This window comes from Symphalangus syndactylus, chromosome 18, assembly GCF_028878055.3.
Source record: "Symphalangus syndactylus isolate Jambi chromosome 18, NHGRI_mSymSyn1-v2.1_pri, whole genome shotgun sequence".
In the NCBI taxonomy this organism is placed as follows: Eukaryota; Metazoa; Chordata; class Mammalia; order Primates; family Hylobatidae; genus Symphalangus; species Symphalangus syndactylus.
Window position 1 is genome coordinate 68,735,001 of NC_072440.2, and position 17,859 is coordinate 68,752,859.

At 51.5% G+C, this 17,859-nt stretch overlaps 1 protein-coding gene across 18 annotated transcripts in view; it reads left to right on the top strand.

Moving 5' to 3' along the window:
• The window catches only part of ASCC2 (activating signal cointegrator 1 complex subunit 2), a 51,875-nt gene extending 40,940 nt beyond the window's left edge, over positions 1–10,935 (top strand). For 12 of the 18 annotated variants that reach the window (XM_055254087.2, XM_055254094.2, XM_063623626.1 and 9 more), the window contains 5 exons: positions 5,855–5,954; positions 6,041–6,171; positions 6,996–7,098; positions 9,010–9,089; positions 10,358–10,935. In XM_055254087.2, coding sequence (XP_055110062.2) covers positions 5,855–5,954; positions 6,041–6,171; positions 6,996–7,098; positions 9,010–9,089; positions 10,358–10,529 — 586 coding nt within the window. In that variant the 3' untranslated portion in view covers positions 10,530–10,935. Of the gene's footprint in view, positions 1–5,854; positions 5,955–6,040; positions 6,172–6,995; positions 7,114–9,009; positions 9,090–10,357 lie in introns of all 18 variants that reach the window. The other 6 variants (XM_055254086.2, XM_055254093.2, XM_055254089.2 and 3 more) reach the window with 3 other exon arrangements.
• Positions 10,936–17,859: the final 6,924 nt, after the last annotated feature.

The window sequence follows — 17,859 nt, forward strand, 5'->3', positions numbered from 1 at the left end:
CCTCCCTAGGGCTGTCCACTGCTAAAAGCTTGGCTGGCTGAGGGCTTGGGCAACCGGCGCAGGGCAACTACAAAGCCATCTGGCTGGCTGGACAGGAAGCACTTGCAAACTGCTTAGTCATACACATTGCAACACCCCCAAATCCCAGACTAGAGATGTTATCCTGCATCATTGCAACATCCCCAGATCCCAGGCCAAAGATGTTATCCTGGATCAGTGGCCGCTATTCCAGGCCAGTATGGCCCTCTGTAGCTCCAGCGGTGGGCAAGGGGCAGACAAGGGGCCCTCCAGGCTGGTAGAAGCCTGGCCCCCTGCTCCAATCCAGGGAGCCTGATTGGTAAGTTCCCCACAGAGATTAGCCATCTCTGGACATGGCCTTTCACCTTGATCTGTGGTTTTGCCCAGGGCCCATGGTATTGTAAAGTTTCATCTCACCCCACCTAGGTCATAAGTCACCTACGAGCATTTGCCAAGGGGCTGGTCCCAGCTGTCAGGGTCAGTAGAGTGGCTGGCATTGAGGTGGCCAGGTTTCTGGAACACTGTGCCCTTGTTCCTGGGGCCCTCTGGGCTGCCACGCGGAGAGACTCACTGTGCTGGGTAGCCCAGGGGCTGCAGATTGCGAAGAGGCAAAGCCTCCATTCATGTGTTCATTATTTATTTATTCATTCAGCAAATATTTATTAAGCGATTTACTAGCACCAGATCCTATGCTAGACACCAGGGAAACAGGGTGAGCTGGATACCCAGGCCTTGCCCTCAAATGATCATGAGAAAGACCATTAAACAAGTAAGGACAGAGTGGGAGGTGCTGGGGTGGGGTACACAGGAACTTCGGCAGGGACACATGTCCTAATCACATGATAAATTAGGTAGGACACTGCAGATGGTACTGGAGTTAAAATGTGTTTGTTGTTGAATCAGATAGGTTTTACTCAGTGCTTAAGCAGTAAGGAAATCTGTTCCCTTGCATGACAAGGCGGTGTAAGGTAGGGCAGTCTAGGCTTGGTTGACCTATCATCCAGAATATATCTTTCCTGTCTCTTGGGGCCTCACTTCGTGGTCAGGCTACTTCCTTTGAGGCTGCAGGGGGGCTGCAGCTGTTTCTACTATGGCTTCCAGACATGACAGTGCCAGGAGATAGTCCAGACCAGGTCTTCCTGTGTCTCTCCGAGAGACTAGGATACCTTTCCCAGAAGTCTCCAATACCCCTCATATCTCATCAGGAAAACCAACTCACAGAGTCCAGGCCTGGAGCTCCAGGGTGAAACGGAAAGGTAGAAAGACCTAAGAAAATGTAGGGTCTGTTTGGAGAATGGGTGAGGTGCAGCATGGCTATTGTGGAGACATCAATACATGTGCTACAGGTATATCATAGCCAGTGAAGGAGTCAGTGGGCAAGAGGCAGGGTCCCCTAATACCTTCGGACCATTCCATGGTGCCCTGGAAGATAACATATGTTCTAAAAATGTCTGTGCCGGCTGGGCGTGGTGGCTCACGCCTGTAATCTCTGCACTTTGGGAGGCCGAGGTGGGTGGATCACCTGAGGTCAGGAGTTCAAAACCAACCTGGCCAACATGGTGAAACCCCATCTCTACTAAAAATACAAAAAATTAGCCAGGCGTGGTGGCAGGCGTCTGTAATCCCAGTTACTCAGGAGGCTGAGGCAGGAGAATCGCTTGAACCTGGGAGGTGGAGGTTGCGGTGAGCCAGGATCATGCCATTGCACTCCATCCTGGGCAACAAGAGTGAAACCCTGTCTCAAAAAATAATAATAATTAAAAATTTTTTTAGAATGTCTGTGCCCTTGGTCTGCCTTTTGGGGAGTCACAGAGCACATTAAGGCTCTGAAAAGTCCTGTAGTAAAAGAAACAGGATTCACTTTGTTGAGCCCAGAAAGTGCTGGATCTGCTTCTACATGTCATTTTTTTCTCACATCAGCCCTGGGAAGTGGGTGCCGAGAGAAGGAACTGAGACTTAGCGAGGATAAGGGACTTGCCTGTGGTCACACAGCCCAGGAAGTGGCAAAGAAGAGCTGAATCAGGAGAACTGTGTCTGGCCCTGGCTTTGCTCTTAGTAGCTGTGTGACCTTAAGAGGGTTGCTCTGCCTCTCTGGATCCCAGTTCTTCACCTGGAAAAGGAGTCTTGCTTCCGCAGGCTCTTTAGAAGTTCAAAGGCAGGAGTCACCCTGCTAAGGACTAGTTTGAATTGGGCCTTGAAGGACAGGCTTGAGGAGATGAGGAAGGGAAAGGTGGCGAGGTTTCAGGGGCACCTGCATATTCCCTGGGCTTGCTTCCATCTTGGAGGCTGAGGAAGCTACCTGCTCCAGAGGGTCTCTTCAGCCACTGTTGCCTGTGTTTCCAGGCTTGACTGAAGTTCTGGCCTCTGATTCATCTTCTCCCAGCTGGCTTTGGTCCTGATTTTTCTTTTTCCTTCCTGGCTCCAAATGAGGTCTGGGGCCAAGGTTGCACCTCCCTGGACAAGCTGCCCAGGTGCCCCGGCTTCACTGTCCCTACCTGTGTCTTCTTCCAGGGCACAGCTAGGGTGGGTGGAGCTTGCCATGCTTCTCTGCCTGGCCCTGCCAGGGAGCCACATAACCAGAGGCCACACAGCATGAAAGAACTGCCCCACTGCACAGAACCAGGGACGGGATGGACCAGAAGCCGAAGGTGTAGCAGAAAGGATGATGACGCCTCTCATTCTTCCTCAGTCTCCTGGCCCAGCGCAGGTCCTGGAACCTATTAGGCCCTTAGGAAATATGTGTCAAATGCATGGGTGTGCTCCTACCAGTGGCACTTACCACCTGAACAAGCTTGGGCTCCTTTTTCTTCCTCTCTACCTCTTTTTCAGCTTAGCAAAGAAAGCCAGGTACAGGGCCAAGGTCACAATCACAGGCCCCTTCCCTGGTAGATGTGAGAGATTTCTTTGAACTGAGATTTCTCCCTGGTCTAAATCAAGTGCAACATCCCTCCTGCCATACCCTGGGGCTCCTGATCCAATCAAGTAACCCCCTACCATAGAGCCTCCATTACCCCTTCCTATAGACGCCCAGTCAGACCTCCTGAACCAAGTTCATTCCCTTTGTTTCCAGGGCCTCCGTTCAGCACATTTCATGTTGACTGGTCTGTCATCTCCACTACACTGAGTTCATGAGGGCAGATCTCTATTTTCTTCATTTCTGAATCTCTCCCCCGCTCAGCCTCATACCCTGCCTGGCACAGAGCAGGTCCTTAATAAAGACTACTAAAAAAAAAATACAAAAAATTAGCCGGGCATGGTGGCACACACCTGTAGTCCCAGCTACTCGGGAGGCTAAGGCAGGAGAATCCCTTGAACCCGGCTGGTGGAGGTTGCAGTGAGCTGAGATCGCGCCACTGCACCCCAGCCTGGGCAACAGAGCAAGAGTCCGTCTCAAAAAAAAAGATGTGAAGGGAGGCAAACCCTAGCCTGCCACACTGAAGGCTGCAGTCCTGACCTGCCCTGGCTGCCAGGCAGACAGCCCGACAGACTGAGATGGACTCAGACGCCTGCCTCTCCCTGCACCAAAAGCCAGTTAATAGAAGATTTTTATGGAAGCTGTGTTTGGCTTTGTGTCTTTTCTTTTTTTTTATTATCTTACCCTTGATACATTCCAGAGACCCGATTTCACAGCTAAGCTGAATTTTCTTGCCTGGCATCTCATATTGGTTTTCCCCTGCAGGGCTAGAAGCTACATTCCACAGGCCTGGGTATGTTTCTGACAAGCCAGGTTTTTTCACAGGTTTGCAAAGCCACAAGTTGAGAAGCCTCAGTCCCTGCCGAGGCTGTGCTGCAGCTCACTCGTGACCCAAACATGTCCCTTCCCCCACCCAATGCACCCGAGTTTCCTCACCTGTAACATGACCGGAGTTGGGCTTCCAAACATTTTCGTCCAGTGAAATTTTACATGGAAACTTGAGCTGTGGAAGAGACAGAAGGCTGCTGTAGTGAGGTGGGGGTGATAGGAAGAGGACTGGGAACCCCCTTTTCTTACACCCCAAAGGGCTCTATGGCTCCCTTGAGCTCAGTCAGCCACATGTGGCTTTACTGCTTCTTAAATTTTTGTTTGTTGGCAAGGAAATGTCATTTTTGAAAAAACAATGAATAAAAATTTTAAAATGAAAAAAATTTTGTTTAAGAGATCCAGGCTGGGCACAGTAGCTCACACCTATAATCCCAGCACTTTGGAAGGCTGAAGCAGAGGATCACTTGAGCCCAGGAGATCAAGACCAGCCTGGGCAATATAGTGAGACCCTGTCTCTACAAATTTAAAAATTAGGCTGGGCACAGTGGCTCATTCCTGTAATCCTGGCACTTTGGGAGGTTGAGGCAAGCAGATCACTTGAGACCAGGAGTTCCAGACCAGCCTGGCCAACATGGCAGATGCCCCATCTCTATAACAAAATACAAAAATTAGCCAGAAATGGTGGCACGCACCTGTACTCCCAGCTACTCAGGAGCCTGAGGCACGAGAATCGCTTGAGCCCAGGAAGCAGAGATTGCAATGAGCCGAGATCATATCACTGCCCTCTAGCCTGTAACAAAAAAAAAAAGAGATTTAGATAACTCCAGGTGCTTCCAAGCAGTAACCACTGTCATTTGGCGTGGGGCTTCCTAGCCTTCTCTCTGCATTGTCATGCATAGGTGTGTGGCCATAGAAACAGAGTTAGTGTGGTTTGCTTTTGGGATCATACTGTATGCATTTTTCTGTAGCTTGCTTTTTTTCCTTGGGAATAAGTGAGAATTATTTCCGCGTCAGCACAAATAGATCAATGTCTTTCTTGACAACTACCACACAGCGATCTAATACAGATGTGGCACAGTTCATTTGCCTCTTTCACTCATGATGGACATTAGTTGCTTTCCATTTTTCACTGTTGCAAACAATGCTGAAAAGAAAATCCCTAATCAGACCTCTGTACACACAGCCGGTGTTTCTTTAGGGTAGATGCCTTGACAGGGAATATCCTGGTTGAAAGGTATGCACATTTTACCTTTTTTATTTATTTATTTATTTTGAGACGGAGTCTCGCTCTGTCGCCCAGGCTGGAGTGCAGTGGCATGATCTCGGCTCACTGCAACCTCTGCCTCCCAGGTTCAAGCGATTCTGCCTCACCCTCCGGTGTAACTGGGATTACAGGTACTTGCCACTATGCCCGGCTAATTTTTGTATTTTTAGTAGAGACAGGGTTTCGCCATCTTGGCCAGGCTGGTCTTGAACTCCTGACCTTGTGATCCACCCTCCTCGGCCTCCCAAAGTGTTGGGATTACAGGAGTGAGCCACTGCGCCCGGCCCCATTTTACCTTTTAACAGTGGCTCTTGGCCGGGCACAGTGGCTCACGCCTGTAATCCCAGCACTTTGGGAGGCTGAGGTTGGGGGGATCACTCGCAGTCAGAAGTTTGAGGCCAACCTGACCAACATGGTGAAACCCCATCTCTAATAAAAATACAAAAATTAACCGGGCCTGTAGTCCCAGCTACACAGGAGGCTGAGACAGAAGAATCGCTTGAACCTGGGAGGCGGAGGTTGCAATGAGCCAAGATCGTGCCACTGCACTCCAGCCTGGGCGACAGAGCAAGACTTCCTCTCAAAAAAAAAAAAAAAAAAAAAAAACAGTGGCTCTTGGGATGCCCTCTAAAGTGTCTGGAGCCATCCTTATGGGCACCAGCAGCAGTGAGAATCCCACCTCCCACGCCCTCACCAATGCTTGATTTCATTTGTCTCTGTAACAGTCTGAGGGCTAGAGCAGTTAAGCCAGTGGTCTCTGGACCCTCTGTACCCTGCGGCCTTCCAATCCTGATGGTTTTCCTTCTTCTCTTTCTGCTGTTCCTTCTCAGCACCAGGAAGGAGGAAAACACGCGGAGTTTGCTCAACGACAAGCGTGCAGTGGCGGCACAGCGGCAGCGCTACGAGCAGTACAGTGTGGTGGTGGAGGAGGTAGGCCACGAAGTCCAGGTCTCTGCTGGGCCAGGGAGACTGGGCCAGCCCCTGAGCCCCCCAAACCCATGCTTATGCCATTGCAGGTGCCACTGCAGCCAGGCGAGAGCCTGCCCTACCATAGTGGCTACTACGAGGATGAGTACGATGACACATACGATGGCAACCAGGTGGGCGCCAATGATGCAGACTCTGACGATGAGCTCATCAGCCGCAGGTGAGGCCGTAGTGGGGGTGGCATTCCAGGGCAGAGCAGCTTAGGCCCGTGGGGCTCCCTCACCCACTTGTTTACACAGATGTGGCAGATCCAGGGCCCAAACCCAGTCCTCCTGACTCCTAATCCAGTGCTCCTCCACCCCAGCCCACCCTGAATGGGGCAGCATTTATTCGGTGTCATGCAGTAGCTTTGCATTTTTCTTTTTTGAGACAGAGTTTCACTCTGTCGCCCAGGCTGGAGTGCGGTGATGGAATCATGGCTTACTGCAGCCTTGACCTCCTGGACTACAAGTGATCATCCCACCTCAGCCTCCTGAGTAGCTGGGACTACAGGTGTGGTGCGCACCACCACACCCTGCTAACTTTTTTTATTTTTTGCAGAGGTGGGGTTTTCACTATGTTGCCCAGATTAGTCTCACCTCCTGGGCTCAAGCGATCCTTCCACCTCCACCTCCCAAAGTGTGGGTATTATAGGCGTGAGCCACCGCGCTCAGTCCATTTTTCTTCTTAATTGAAGAAAACGTTTTCAGGTGGAATGTTACAGTGATTCCCCAATACAGATCCAAGCAGAGCTGTCCTGACTGAAGAGAGGACTGGAGACCCTCCTGGCCCCATATCAGTCGCCCCCTCAACCCTACCTCAAATTCTGTTAACCTCAGAGAATCCAGGGGCTGGAGCAAAGCTGGCTTGAAAGCCGTTTGGTTTTTCCCAGCCTCCTGAGCCCTCCTGGCGGCCCCATCTCACCCAACCAGGTTCCCTCCTCCTTGTGGCTCTTGCTCCTAGTTGAACCTCGTTCTTTGATCTCATTTCTCTCCACACCCTCAGGCCATTCACCATCCCTCAGGTGCTGAGAACCAAAGTGCCTAGAGAAGGGCAGGAGGAGGATGACGACGATGAGGAAGACGAGGCTGACGAGGAGGCTCCCAAGGTACCTCCCTGGCAGGTGGCAGATGAAGGGGAGAGTGCAGTTCTGAAGGGTGAATCAGAAGTGCCCCTCACCCCTCCCTATGTCTGGCCCTGAGGCAGCCCCAGCATCACTGGCAGGGACAGGAGGAGTCCCTTTGAGCCCAGATGTCTGCTTGGAGAGCTGCTGGCTTAGAACTCACTTCTGCTGCCCACTAGTGAGGACCCAGGGGACAGATTAAAGGCAGGGCCTCTGAGCCGCCAGCTTCATTATTAGGCCCAGGAGCCTGGGGGTCAGGAGAAGGGCAGTTAGCAGCACCATGCCCAGGATGGCAATTCTTAAAATCAGAGAGGAGTTAGAGCCCAAGGGCCCTGGGAGGTCATCTGGATCGGTAAGTTAGAAAATTCTACTTTTTAGCAGCTAAACTTTTTATTTGAATGAAATCTTAACTAGAACCTCAACATATAGAACAGATAAAAGCGGTACTGCTCAGGTGATGGGGCAGCAACCTAGGATCATGCCCCACACCAGGGTGACAAATTCAGATGTTTCTGAGGCCGGGTCACCAACAGCAATGAGTAGCGGGGCCTGGTGGGGACTGCACTGAGCAGTGGGACGCACGTGCCCTGCCTCAGGGGCTCCTCGGTGCAAGCACAGACTCAGAGTTTCCACAGATTTCTCTGCTTCTCAGGCAAGGGGTCAGCCCAGATTTTTATGTAAAATCTACCAGTTTTGTGTGTGTGTGTGTGTGTGTGTGTGTGTGTGTGTGTGTGTGTTATTGTTGTTGTTGTTGTTGTTGTTTTGGAGATGGAGTCCCACTCTCGTCATCCAGGCTGGAGTGCAATGGTGCAATCTTGGCTCACTGCAACCTCCGCCTCCCGGACTCAAGTGATTCTCCTGCCTCAACCTCCCAAGTAGCTGGGATTACAGGAGCTCGCCACCACTCCCGGCTAATTTTTTGTATTTTCAGTAAAGACGGGGTTTCACCATGTTGGCCAGGCTGGTCTCCAACTCCTGACCTCAGGTGATCCACCTGCCTTGGCCTCCCAAAGTGCTGGGATTACAGGCATGAGCCACCACACCCAGCCTTCTTATTATTATTTTTAGATACAGAGTCTCGCTTTGTTGCCTAGGCTGAGGTGCAGTGGTGCAGGCATGGCTTACTACAGCCTCGAACTCCTGGGCCCGAGCAATCCTCCCACCTCAGCTTCCCTAGTAGCTGGGATTATGGGCTCACACCACCACGCCTGGCTAGTTTTTGTATGTTTTTGTAGAGATGGGATCTCACAGTGTTGCCCAGGCTGGTATCAGACTCCTGGACTCAAGTGATCCTCCCACCTTGACCTCCCAAAGTGCTGGGATAACAGATGTGAATTACAGTGTCTGGCCTTTTTTTTTCTTTTTTAAAGCTACTGGCCACCAAAGCCTGTCTGTGGTCCCTAGGTCCTGGTTTTTCCTTACACTGTTGGCACAGAAGGCTGTCCTTAAGAGTGGGCACTCCCACACATGCCGCTGGTGGTGCCACAGTGAGGCCTAGGCCTGCAGCTCCCGGGACCACTCAGCTCCCACTGGTGGCTCCCGCAGCCTTCAGGGCCCTGCACGGCCTCTCACAGTGGCCATCCTGGCCTCCCCGCCACTCCCATTTGTCATTGTTATGCCATAACTATGGTCTATCCACTCTACCAGCCTGTCCAGGAAGCCTCAGTCCCTTCAGCTGCCACCCACTCAGGGAAGAGGTGGGGCAGGGGGCTCCCAATGGAAACCTCAGATCACAGTAATACCACCCCATTCCTGGGCATTGCTCTGCCAGGCTGCAGCTTCCCCCCACACCTGGCATGGAGGCATCGACAAGCTTCACTTGAGCAGGACCTCACCACCGCTTAGGAAAATGCGGCAGCTCCTGACTCCAGATTTGGTCTCCTCTCCCTTCCACAGCCCGACCATTTCGTGCAGGACCCTGCAGTGCTGAGAGAGAAGGCAGAAGCCAGGCGCATGGCCTTTCTCGCCAAGAAAGGGTGAGCATTCAAGGGACTGCTTCTGGGGGGACCCCTCCCACCATCTGGGGAGGGCCCAGCCAGCCGCCCAGGAAACCCACACGTACACCCTAAGTGCTTCATGTGTATTTAGTTCTCACGACAACCCGGTGAAGTAGCTACCATTATCACTATCCTCATTTGACAGATGAAAAAACTCAGGCCCAGAAACATTAAGTAACCAGCCAGAAGTCACATAGCTAGTAGGTGATGGAGCCCAGATGGCTCAGCTCCAGGGTCCCCACTCATAACCATTACTTGGTGAACGCAGGAGGGGATTTATACCCAACGCGTCCAGGGCTAGCTGATATCAGGCAGAGTGTAAATGTGAGAGAGCTCAGACAGACAGACACACATCCTTTCTGGCTGATAGAGGTATGGAAGTGACAGACACTTGAGTTGGGCCCCTAAGGGTGAAAAGGGCTCAGAGGAGTTTGTCATATGAGGGCAGAAAAGTAAGAAAGCAGGCGTGGTCAGGAGAGGGATCTTCGAGGGGAGCTGAGATCAGTACCCAGAGACTCCTCATCCAGGCCCCGCATCTTCCCAGTGAGGAAACATTGAGAAGGGACAAGGATCTGCCTCCACCTAAGGCCAAGCCAGGAGTAGAAGCCCACTCCTGCATCCCGGCCCTAGGCTTCATGCAGCACTGTCTGCTGGATGCAGGAGGCCTGGCCACAGGGAAGGCATTTGGATTTCATTCTGAAGGCAGTGGGGAGCCACAGAAGGTTGTTGAGCAGGGAGCAGAGCCACCCTGACTTCTCATCCATCCCAGCCCCCTGAGTGCGGAGCTCTGGCAAATCCCAGTGGTCAAGATGGTCTGAAAGGGCCCTAGGTCGCATCTGTGAGTGCACTTGGTCTTTGGAGGCTGCCAGGCAAAGCCCTAGGGTGGAGAACAGGAGTAATGTCTCAGCTGCAGCATGTGGCCCAGATAGAGAAAGGAGACCCACCTGAAGCCCTCCCCGTCTCCTGTAGGCTGTGTCAGCTCTCTAGCTGTTCCTCCGCTACACGTAGCAATGGGCAGACCTGGAAGCAAGGCCCAGAGAAGAGAAAACACCAGGCTCGGGGCTGGTCAGAGCCCCAGGGCCCTGCCCCTGCCGGGCTCCATCTCTCCTTCCATCTGAAGTTGGGACATGAGTGACCAGGCCCAGTCTGTGTCCTCTCCCAGTGAACACCAAGGCAGGCTGTGGGCTCTCCCGCCAGAGCCTCTTCCGGCTGACAGGTTCTTGTGGGTTGGGTTATTCCTCCCTCAGGTACCGGCATGACAGCTCAACAGCAGTGGCCAGCAGCCCCCGAGGCCATGGGCAGAGCCGCGAGACAACCCAGGAACGCAGGAAGAAGGAAGCCAACAAGGCGACAAGAGCCAACCACAACCGGAGAACCATGGCAGACCGCAAGAGGAGCAAAGGCATGATCCCATCCTGAGGTCTGGTGCAGGGCCAGCTGGGAGGCAGCGGCACAAGACTCACCAGGCCGCGCTCCCATTGCCTGGGGCCTCCTCACTAGGGGCCCCAAGTTCAACTCGACCCCTCAACAGCCTCAGCTTTGCAGCCCCTGAGAAGGCCGCCTCTCATCTACCAGCCAGCCATGAGCGCCTTCCTGCAGAACACACAGTGCCTTATGCCACAGCCGAAGAATCCGTGGGGCCGGCAAGCAGGCACCTTCCCCCAGCTGTGCTGGCGGGAAAGAGATGGGGATGGAGTCCCAAGGCAAGCGCCCCAAACCTCGGGCCACAAGACACCACTTCCCCTTTACCCTGGACAGCAGGAAACCTGTATATTCAAAAACAGAAAAAGGCCTGCTAATAAAATTTTTGACCCTTTCAAACGAAGATCTGTGTATGCCCATGACCCACATTCCCTGTGTCTCATTCTTCAGGGACAGCCGCCAGCTGGAGGACAGGAAGGCAGGATGGTCACTGTGCTCTCTCCGTCATCCTCTCCTGCTTGTGGCTCCTGTAACCCCCCTAATGCTGCTCTACCTTGCTGTGTGACCCCAGAACATCACCACCTTCTCTGAGCCTCCAGTCCTTGCTAGTGGAATGAAGGGCTGGGTGGGGTGAGCCCCTGTGGTCTTTTCCATTTTCTCATTCAGTTGTGACAGCTCCACTGTAGGAGGTAGGTACCATTTTCAGCCCGGTAGTACAGATAAGGAAAATGAGGCACCGAGGGCTGAAGGCACCTGCCCCGGCCACAGCTAGGAAGTGGCAGAACAGGGATTGGACCCTGGCCTTTACAGGGCTCTAGACCCCTGTAGGTGGTGTCATCTCTATCTCACAACTGGCCCAAGGACATTCAGCCAGTGGCAGAGGCAGTACCCAAACTCAGCACCTCATGGTTGTATCTACATTGTAATAAATCCCCCCAAATCTAGAGTTCAGACAGAAACCTTAAGAAACAAGTGAGAATGTCAGTGCCAAGCCGTGTCAAAGTGAGTGGGACTTGGGCCTGTTTCCTCAAAGCCCCTTCCCAGCCATGGCCAACCAGTTCCTAGTGTGGCAGCAGCTGCCAGTCCACCCTGCGTGTTGTCAGTCAATGGCGAGTCAACAGCGGGGCATTGACTGGGCTGACCCTAGCCCAGCCTAGCCTGGAGCCCCATCCTATCAGTGGAAGCCAGGGCCCATGCCTGGCTGGACCTTGACAAATCACCCTGGATGCTGGTGCAATTTCTTTGCACGTGCTTAGGATGAGAGTCTGAAGCAGAGGCAGACAGGCGCTTGATGGATTGGTTTTGTTAGGTCAGCCTGCACAAGTGAAAATCAATAGCAATCCCCCTGCCTTGCCATATCTCTTGGTATATTTGAGATGCAGAGCAGATACGGGGGTGGTGTCCTCCCCCTAAGTTGCTGAATTAGCTGAGATCAGGCCCAGGGTCAGCCATCCTGACAGGCAGCAGGAAGACTCTGTTTCCTCCTGGAGGCATTTGCCGGGGACCTCCCTAAACTCCTCAGGTCCAGTGCTTGTCCCTGGAGCAAGGCAAGGTGAGTTGGGAGTTCCCAGGATTTACTGGTCTTAACCATTCCTGTTCACATGGCCCCTCTCACATTCTCTTAGTCATCTATAGCTCCCACCCACCTGGACTGGTGTTCAGGCCTCGTGAAAATCCTGGTTTAAAGGATTTGAGAAGGAGGCAGGTTTTCAAATTTTTCAGAATGTAGTACCAGGTCAAACTTCATCTCCCTTGAGGATCTACTACTTTCTCGTTTCAGATCTTGAAAGCACTCTTTCAGAGGTGCTTTGGAAACAGCTCAGGGGCCATCCAGAATGGTGTTCCTACGCCTACTGCCTCACCTCTCGGGGCCTCAGTTTTCCCATCTGTACAGTGATCCTGTTGGACCGGATGAAATCTTTCCACCTGGTGCCAATTAAATCCTCTGAGGAGATCCCAAGGTTTAATTAACATTGTCAGCTGCTCCAGGCTATGCAACATAGCAAGACCCGATCCCTCCAGAAAATAATAAATAAGGTGGGTATGGTGGTGCACACCTGTAGTCCCAGCTACGCAGGAGGCTGAGGCTGGAGGATCACTTGAGCCTAGGAGTTGGAGGGTGCAGTGAGCTATAATCATGCACGCTAGCCTGGGCAACGAGTGAGACCTTGTTTCTCTTTTTTTTTTTTTTTTTTGAGACGGAGTCTTGCTCTGTCACCCAGGCTGGAGTGCAGTGGCACGATCTCGGCTCACTGCAACCTCCACCTCCTGTGTTCCAGTGATGCTCCTGCTTCACCCTCTCGAGTAGCTGGGACTACAGGTGTGCACCACCGTGCCTGGCTAATTTTTGTATTTTTAGTAGAGACGGGGTTTCACCATGTTGGCCAGGCTGGTCTCGAACTCCTGACCTCATGATCCACCCACCTCAGCCTCCCAAAGTGCTGGGATTATAAGCGTGAGCCACTGCACCCAGCCAGAGACCTTGTCTCTTAAAAAGAAAAAAAGAAAAAAATTTGCAGCTGCAGAAGTGTTAGAAGCGAAGTGGGGTTAGAAATGCCTGCTGGGTCACTGCATCCCACCATCCCTGCTGCTGCTTCTACACAGGTATTTTCTAAGTGCCTTCTCTAGGCCCTGGCAAAGAACACGGCTATCACATTTGCCAGCAAGCTTTGAAGACCTTGCGTCTCCAAGAGGACTTAAGACTCCAGCGTCTTTGTTCCTAGTCTGTGGGTGGCAATGTCGTGTTTGAACAGTGCTTCTGTGCCTTTGTGAGGTGGTGGGGAAGAGCCTGTCCTTGTTTACTAAAAGGGACCCGAGAGCCCCCACAGGGTGGGAGGACGGGTTAGGCTTAAAGAGCCAGGTGCGGTCTGGAAGAAGAAAGGATTGGTGAGAACTTGCATGGCCCTGCCACGCCAGGAGCTTGGGTGAAATCATACAGGGAGGGAAACAAAACAAAAAAAGTCAACACCCAAGAAATGTAGGAGGGTAACTCAACCACCTCTGTGAAGAAGAAAAAAAGCAAACAAAAGAACAATGCAAGGGGGTGTTGTGTAGCCGTTTAAAATGATATCAACAGAGACTTGGTAGTGACATGGGAAACTAAATATTCAAGAATTTTTAAAAGTAGAATACATGATTGATGCACCATGATGGTGAAAATGTTAATTTTTTTTTTTTTTTCATACAAACCAAGCAAGTCTGGAAGGGAATGTGCATAAATTAAATAGAGGCCAGGCATGGTGGCTCACGCCTGTAATCTCAGCACTTTGGGAGGCCGGGGCAAGTGGATCACCTGAAGTCAGGAGTTTGAGACCAGCCTGGCCAACATAGCGAAACCCCGTCCCTACTAAAAATACAAAAAGTTGCCAGGGGTGGTGGCACAAACCTGTAATCCCAGCCACTCGGGAGGCTGAGGCAGGAGAATCGCTTGAACCCAGGAGGCAGAGGTTGCAGTGAGCAGAGACTGCGCCATTGCACTCCAGCCTGGGTGACAGAGCAAGACTCCGTCTCAAAAAATAATAAAATAATTAAAATTAATTAAAAAAATAAAAATTAGCCAGGCATGGTGGTGCTCAGCTGTAATCCCAGTCCTGACTATTCATGAGGTTGAGGCTAAGCCCAGGAGTTCGAGGCTTCAGTGAGCTATGATCAAGCCACTGCACTTAGGCTTGGATGACAGAGCAAGGCCCTGTCTCTAAAAAAAAAAGAAAAAAAAAAAAGGCAGAAGGGAAGGAGTTAAGGCCACAAGGCAGGCCAGCCCACTGCCTAGTCAGTGGTTCAAAGCACAGCTCTCAGTGTTTGCAGCTTGTTCTCAGAAATCAGGGACTGGGCGGTCAGCCCGGCTGGAAGGGAAAAGGAAGGGGAGGACAAGTGCATCCACTCACATATTCGCCAAAAATCGACTATGTGTCAGGCATGTGTGAGAAGAACCCAGACTCTGCCTTCTTGGAATTCACAGTACAAGAGGCATATGGATATTAAATAAGACATTTTGGAAAAATGATTAATAATTGTGCTAAATCCTAATACATGAATGAAGAAATGAGTGGGAAGAGAAATAAACAGGCAAAATCAACAGAAAGAGGCTGAGAGCAAAGAGAATTCCCAGAAGCAGAGAGAGAGAGAGAGAGAGATCAACTAGGCAGAGGCAATGGGGTTCACTGGGGCTCTGCCAGGAAGTGGCGAGGAGGCAGCCAGCAGGAAGAATGGAACAGGAGGATCCTTCTTGGAAGGAAATTGGCATTGACAAGGAAGAGGGGGCTTAGAGGTGGGGAGGGGTGTTGGCACCCAGAGCATGTTTATGGGATGCCTAGAAGGAGCTGGGAAGGCACCCAGGCTCCAGGGGACCCACCTGGGGGAAGGCCAGTCCCGAGGGAGAGGAAGGGTGGAGCAGAGGCTCCCCAGAGCAGCTTGGCATCTGGCCTTCTCTAAATCTGAGTGTGGTGCAGCAAGGCAGGGGCTTTGACTGTGGCCAGAGGCTGTTGCAATTCAGTAGTCAGAACCAGGGTTAAAAATTCATTCTGAGGGCTGGGTGCAGTGGCTCATGCCTGTAATCCCAGCACTTTGAAAGATGGAGGTGGGTGGATTGCTTGAGCCTGGGGGTTCAAGAAGAGCTAGGGAAACATGGCGAAACCTCGTCTCTACAAAAAATAGAAAAATTAGCCAGGTGTGGTGGCATGCACCTGTAGCCCTAGCTACTCGGGAGCCTGAGGTGGGAGGATCACTTGAGCCTGGTGGGGTGGAGGCTGCAGTGAGCCCTGAGCATGCCACTGCACTCCAACCTGGGCAACAGAGCAAGACCCAGTCTCAAAAAAAAAAAAAAAATCATTGTTTCTAGAGGTTACCCTATGTGTGTATGGGGTGGAGGTGGGGATCCTCAAAACGAGCATGAAATTCTCACTTCACATCACACTGAAAATTCCCTTCCAACGATCGATAATCAGCAAGAGGATTTCATACAGACTGGCAGAATTCAGTACATCTTAAAGGGTGTTTAGTCCAGATTTTCTCAACCTATTTCAACCCCCAACCAGCCCCAATCTTAGGCTTTGGAATTCCAGACATCTCCCCCTCCCCTGGGGGTGGGGAGCTTTGTCCTGCTTAAGACTGCTGGGGCCAGGCGTGGTGGCTCACGCCTGTAATCCCAATACTTTGGGAGGCCAAGGCGGGCGGATCACCTGAGGTCAGGAGTTGGAGACCAGCCTGGCCAACATGGTGAAATCCCGTCTCTACTAAAAATACAAAAATTAGCTGGGCATGGTGGCACACATCTGTAGTCTCCAGCTACTTGGCAGGCGGAGGCACAAGAATCACTTGAACCCGAGAGGTGAAGGTTGCAGTGAGCCAAGATCACGCCACTGCACTCCAGCCTGGGCAACAGAGCAAGACTCTGTCTCAAAAAAAAAAAAAAAAAAAAAAAGACTTTGCTGAGCTTCTGTGGCTCTCTCCCAGCCATGGAGGTTTCCTCCAGCTTTACTTACTGTGGTCTGAATTACAAAAATGACAGGTACTTAATTCTAGTTTTCTGAATATGAAATGATGATGGTGACGCTGCCTTTTCTAGCAACAGAAGTCCACTCTCAGCACTCTGACATGTCCCTTAAGTGCTCTGCCATCCTAAGGAGGTAATTATGGTTTTCTCCTCCTTAAAGTGATTTTACCCAGAAGAGCCAGGTGGAAAAGGGGCCCCCAGTGGGACAAGCACCAATGATTCCTATAAAGTTAGGAATTTCTCTTTCTTATATTATTTTATTTTATTATTATTTTTAATAATACAGATAGGGTCTCACCATGTTGCCCAGGCTGGTTTTGAACTCCTGGGCTTTCCTCCCGCCTTGACCTCCCAAAGTGCTGGGATTACAGGCGTGAGCCACCATGCCCAGCCAAGTTGGGAATTTTCTTTGAAGAGTTTACAGGCAGACTCCCCTTCACCTCCCATCTCAGGGGCTCATCTGCATCCTGAGTGTTCTTTCACACCCAGACTCCAGGCTTCAACATATTTGTCCTTTTTACTGTTCATTTGTTCATAAAGGTGACCTGGAGTAGTGAAAAGAGCACTGGATTAAAATTTAGGAGGCTAGGGTCTGGCCCTAGATTTTAAGGAGTTGTGTGACCTTGGGTCAGTCACTTGGCCTCTCTGGGCTTTGGTTTCTTCTTTTGAGAAATGGGGGAGGCCAGGCACAGTGGCTCACACCTATAATCCCAGCACTTTGGGAGGCCCAGGTGGGCAGATCATTTGAGGTCACGAGTTCGAGACCAGCCTGGCCAACATGGTGAAACCCCATATCTACTAAAAATACAAAAATTAGCCGGGCATAATGGTGCATGCCTGTAGTCCCAGCTACTCGGGGAGGCTAAGGCAGGAGAAACACTTGAACCTGGAAGGCGGAGGTTGCAGTGAGCCGAGATTGCATGATTGCACTCCAGCCTGGGAAACAGAGCCAGACTCCGTCTCAAAACAAAAAAGAAGAAGAAGGAGAAGAAGACAAATGGGGGATAAGCATTGTCCCTTGCCCTCTTGCCTCATAAGCACAGGTAATCTCGAGGATCAGATGAGATCAGAATGGGGAGGGCACTGGGAAAGCAGTGTACCCTGTTCAAATGGGAGAGACAGAAACTCCTATGACGAGCAGGCAGCCCTGTCTACCCTGTATTTGGAGCCATTTCCACCTCTCCCTTTTTTTTTTTTTTTTTTTTTTTTGAGATGGAGTCTTGCTCTGTCACCCAGGCTGGAGTGCAGTGGCGCGATCTTGGCTCACTGCAACCTCCACCTCCCAGGTTCAAGCAATTCTCCTGCCTCAGCCTCCTGAGTAGCTGGGATTACAGGCACACACCACTAGGCCCAGCTAATTTTTGTATTTTTAATAGAGGCTGGATTTCACCATGTTGGCTAGGCTGGGCTCGAACTCCTGACCTCAGGTGATCCACCTCCCTCGGTCTCCCAAAGTGCTGGGATTAGAGGCGTGAGTCATTGCGCCCAGCCATCTCCCTTCTTTTAACCACCCTGCCAGAAATCCCTTTGCACACATCACCTGCTATTTCCGGGGGGCACAGTTCGAAGCATAGAATTCTGGAGTCCTAGGGCCATGAACAGTTATAGAGCTGCCTGTCTCTCTGGGTTTTGGCTGGTAGTTCTTGCTGGTGGCACAGAATCGGGGGTGGCTTGAACTCCAAGGCTTTTGCCTCCATGGGTGACTTCTGTCATGAAACAGCCTCTCCCCAGGCCCTTGTCTCTAGGGAAGGCTGGAAACTGCATATTTGAGCCCTTTGGATGGGAGTTTGTTTAGAAGAAAGTGAAGCTACTGGCCCCTTCACTCTGATGGGCTCC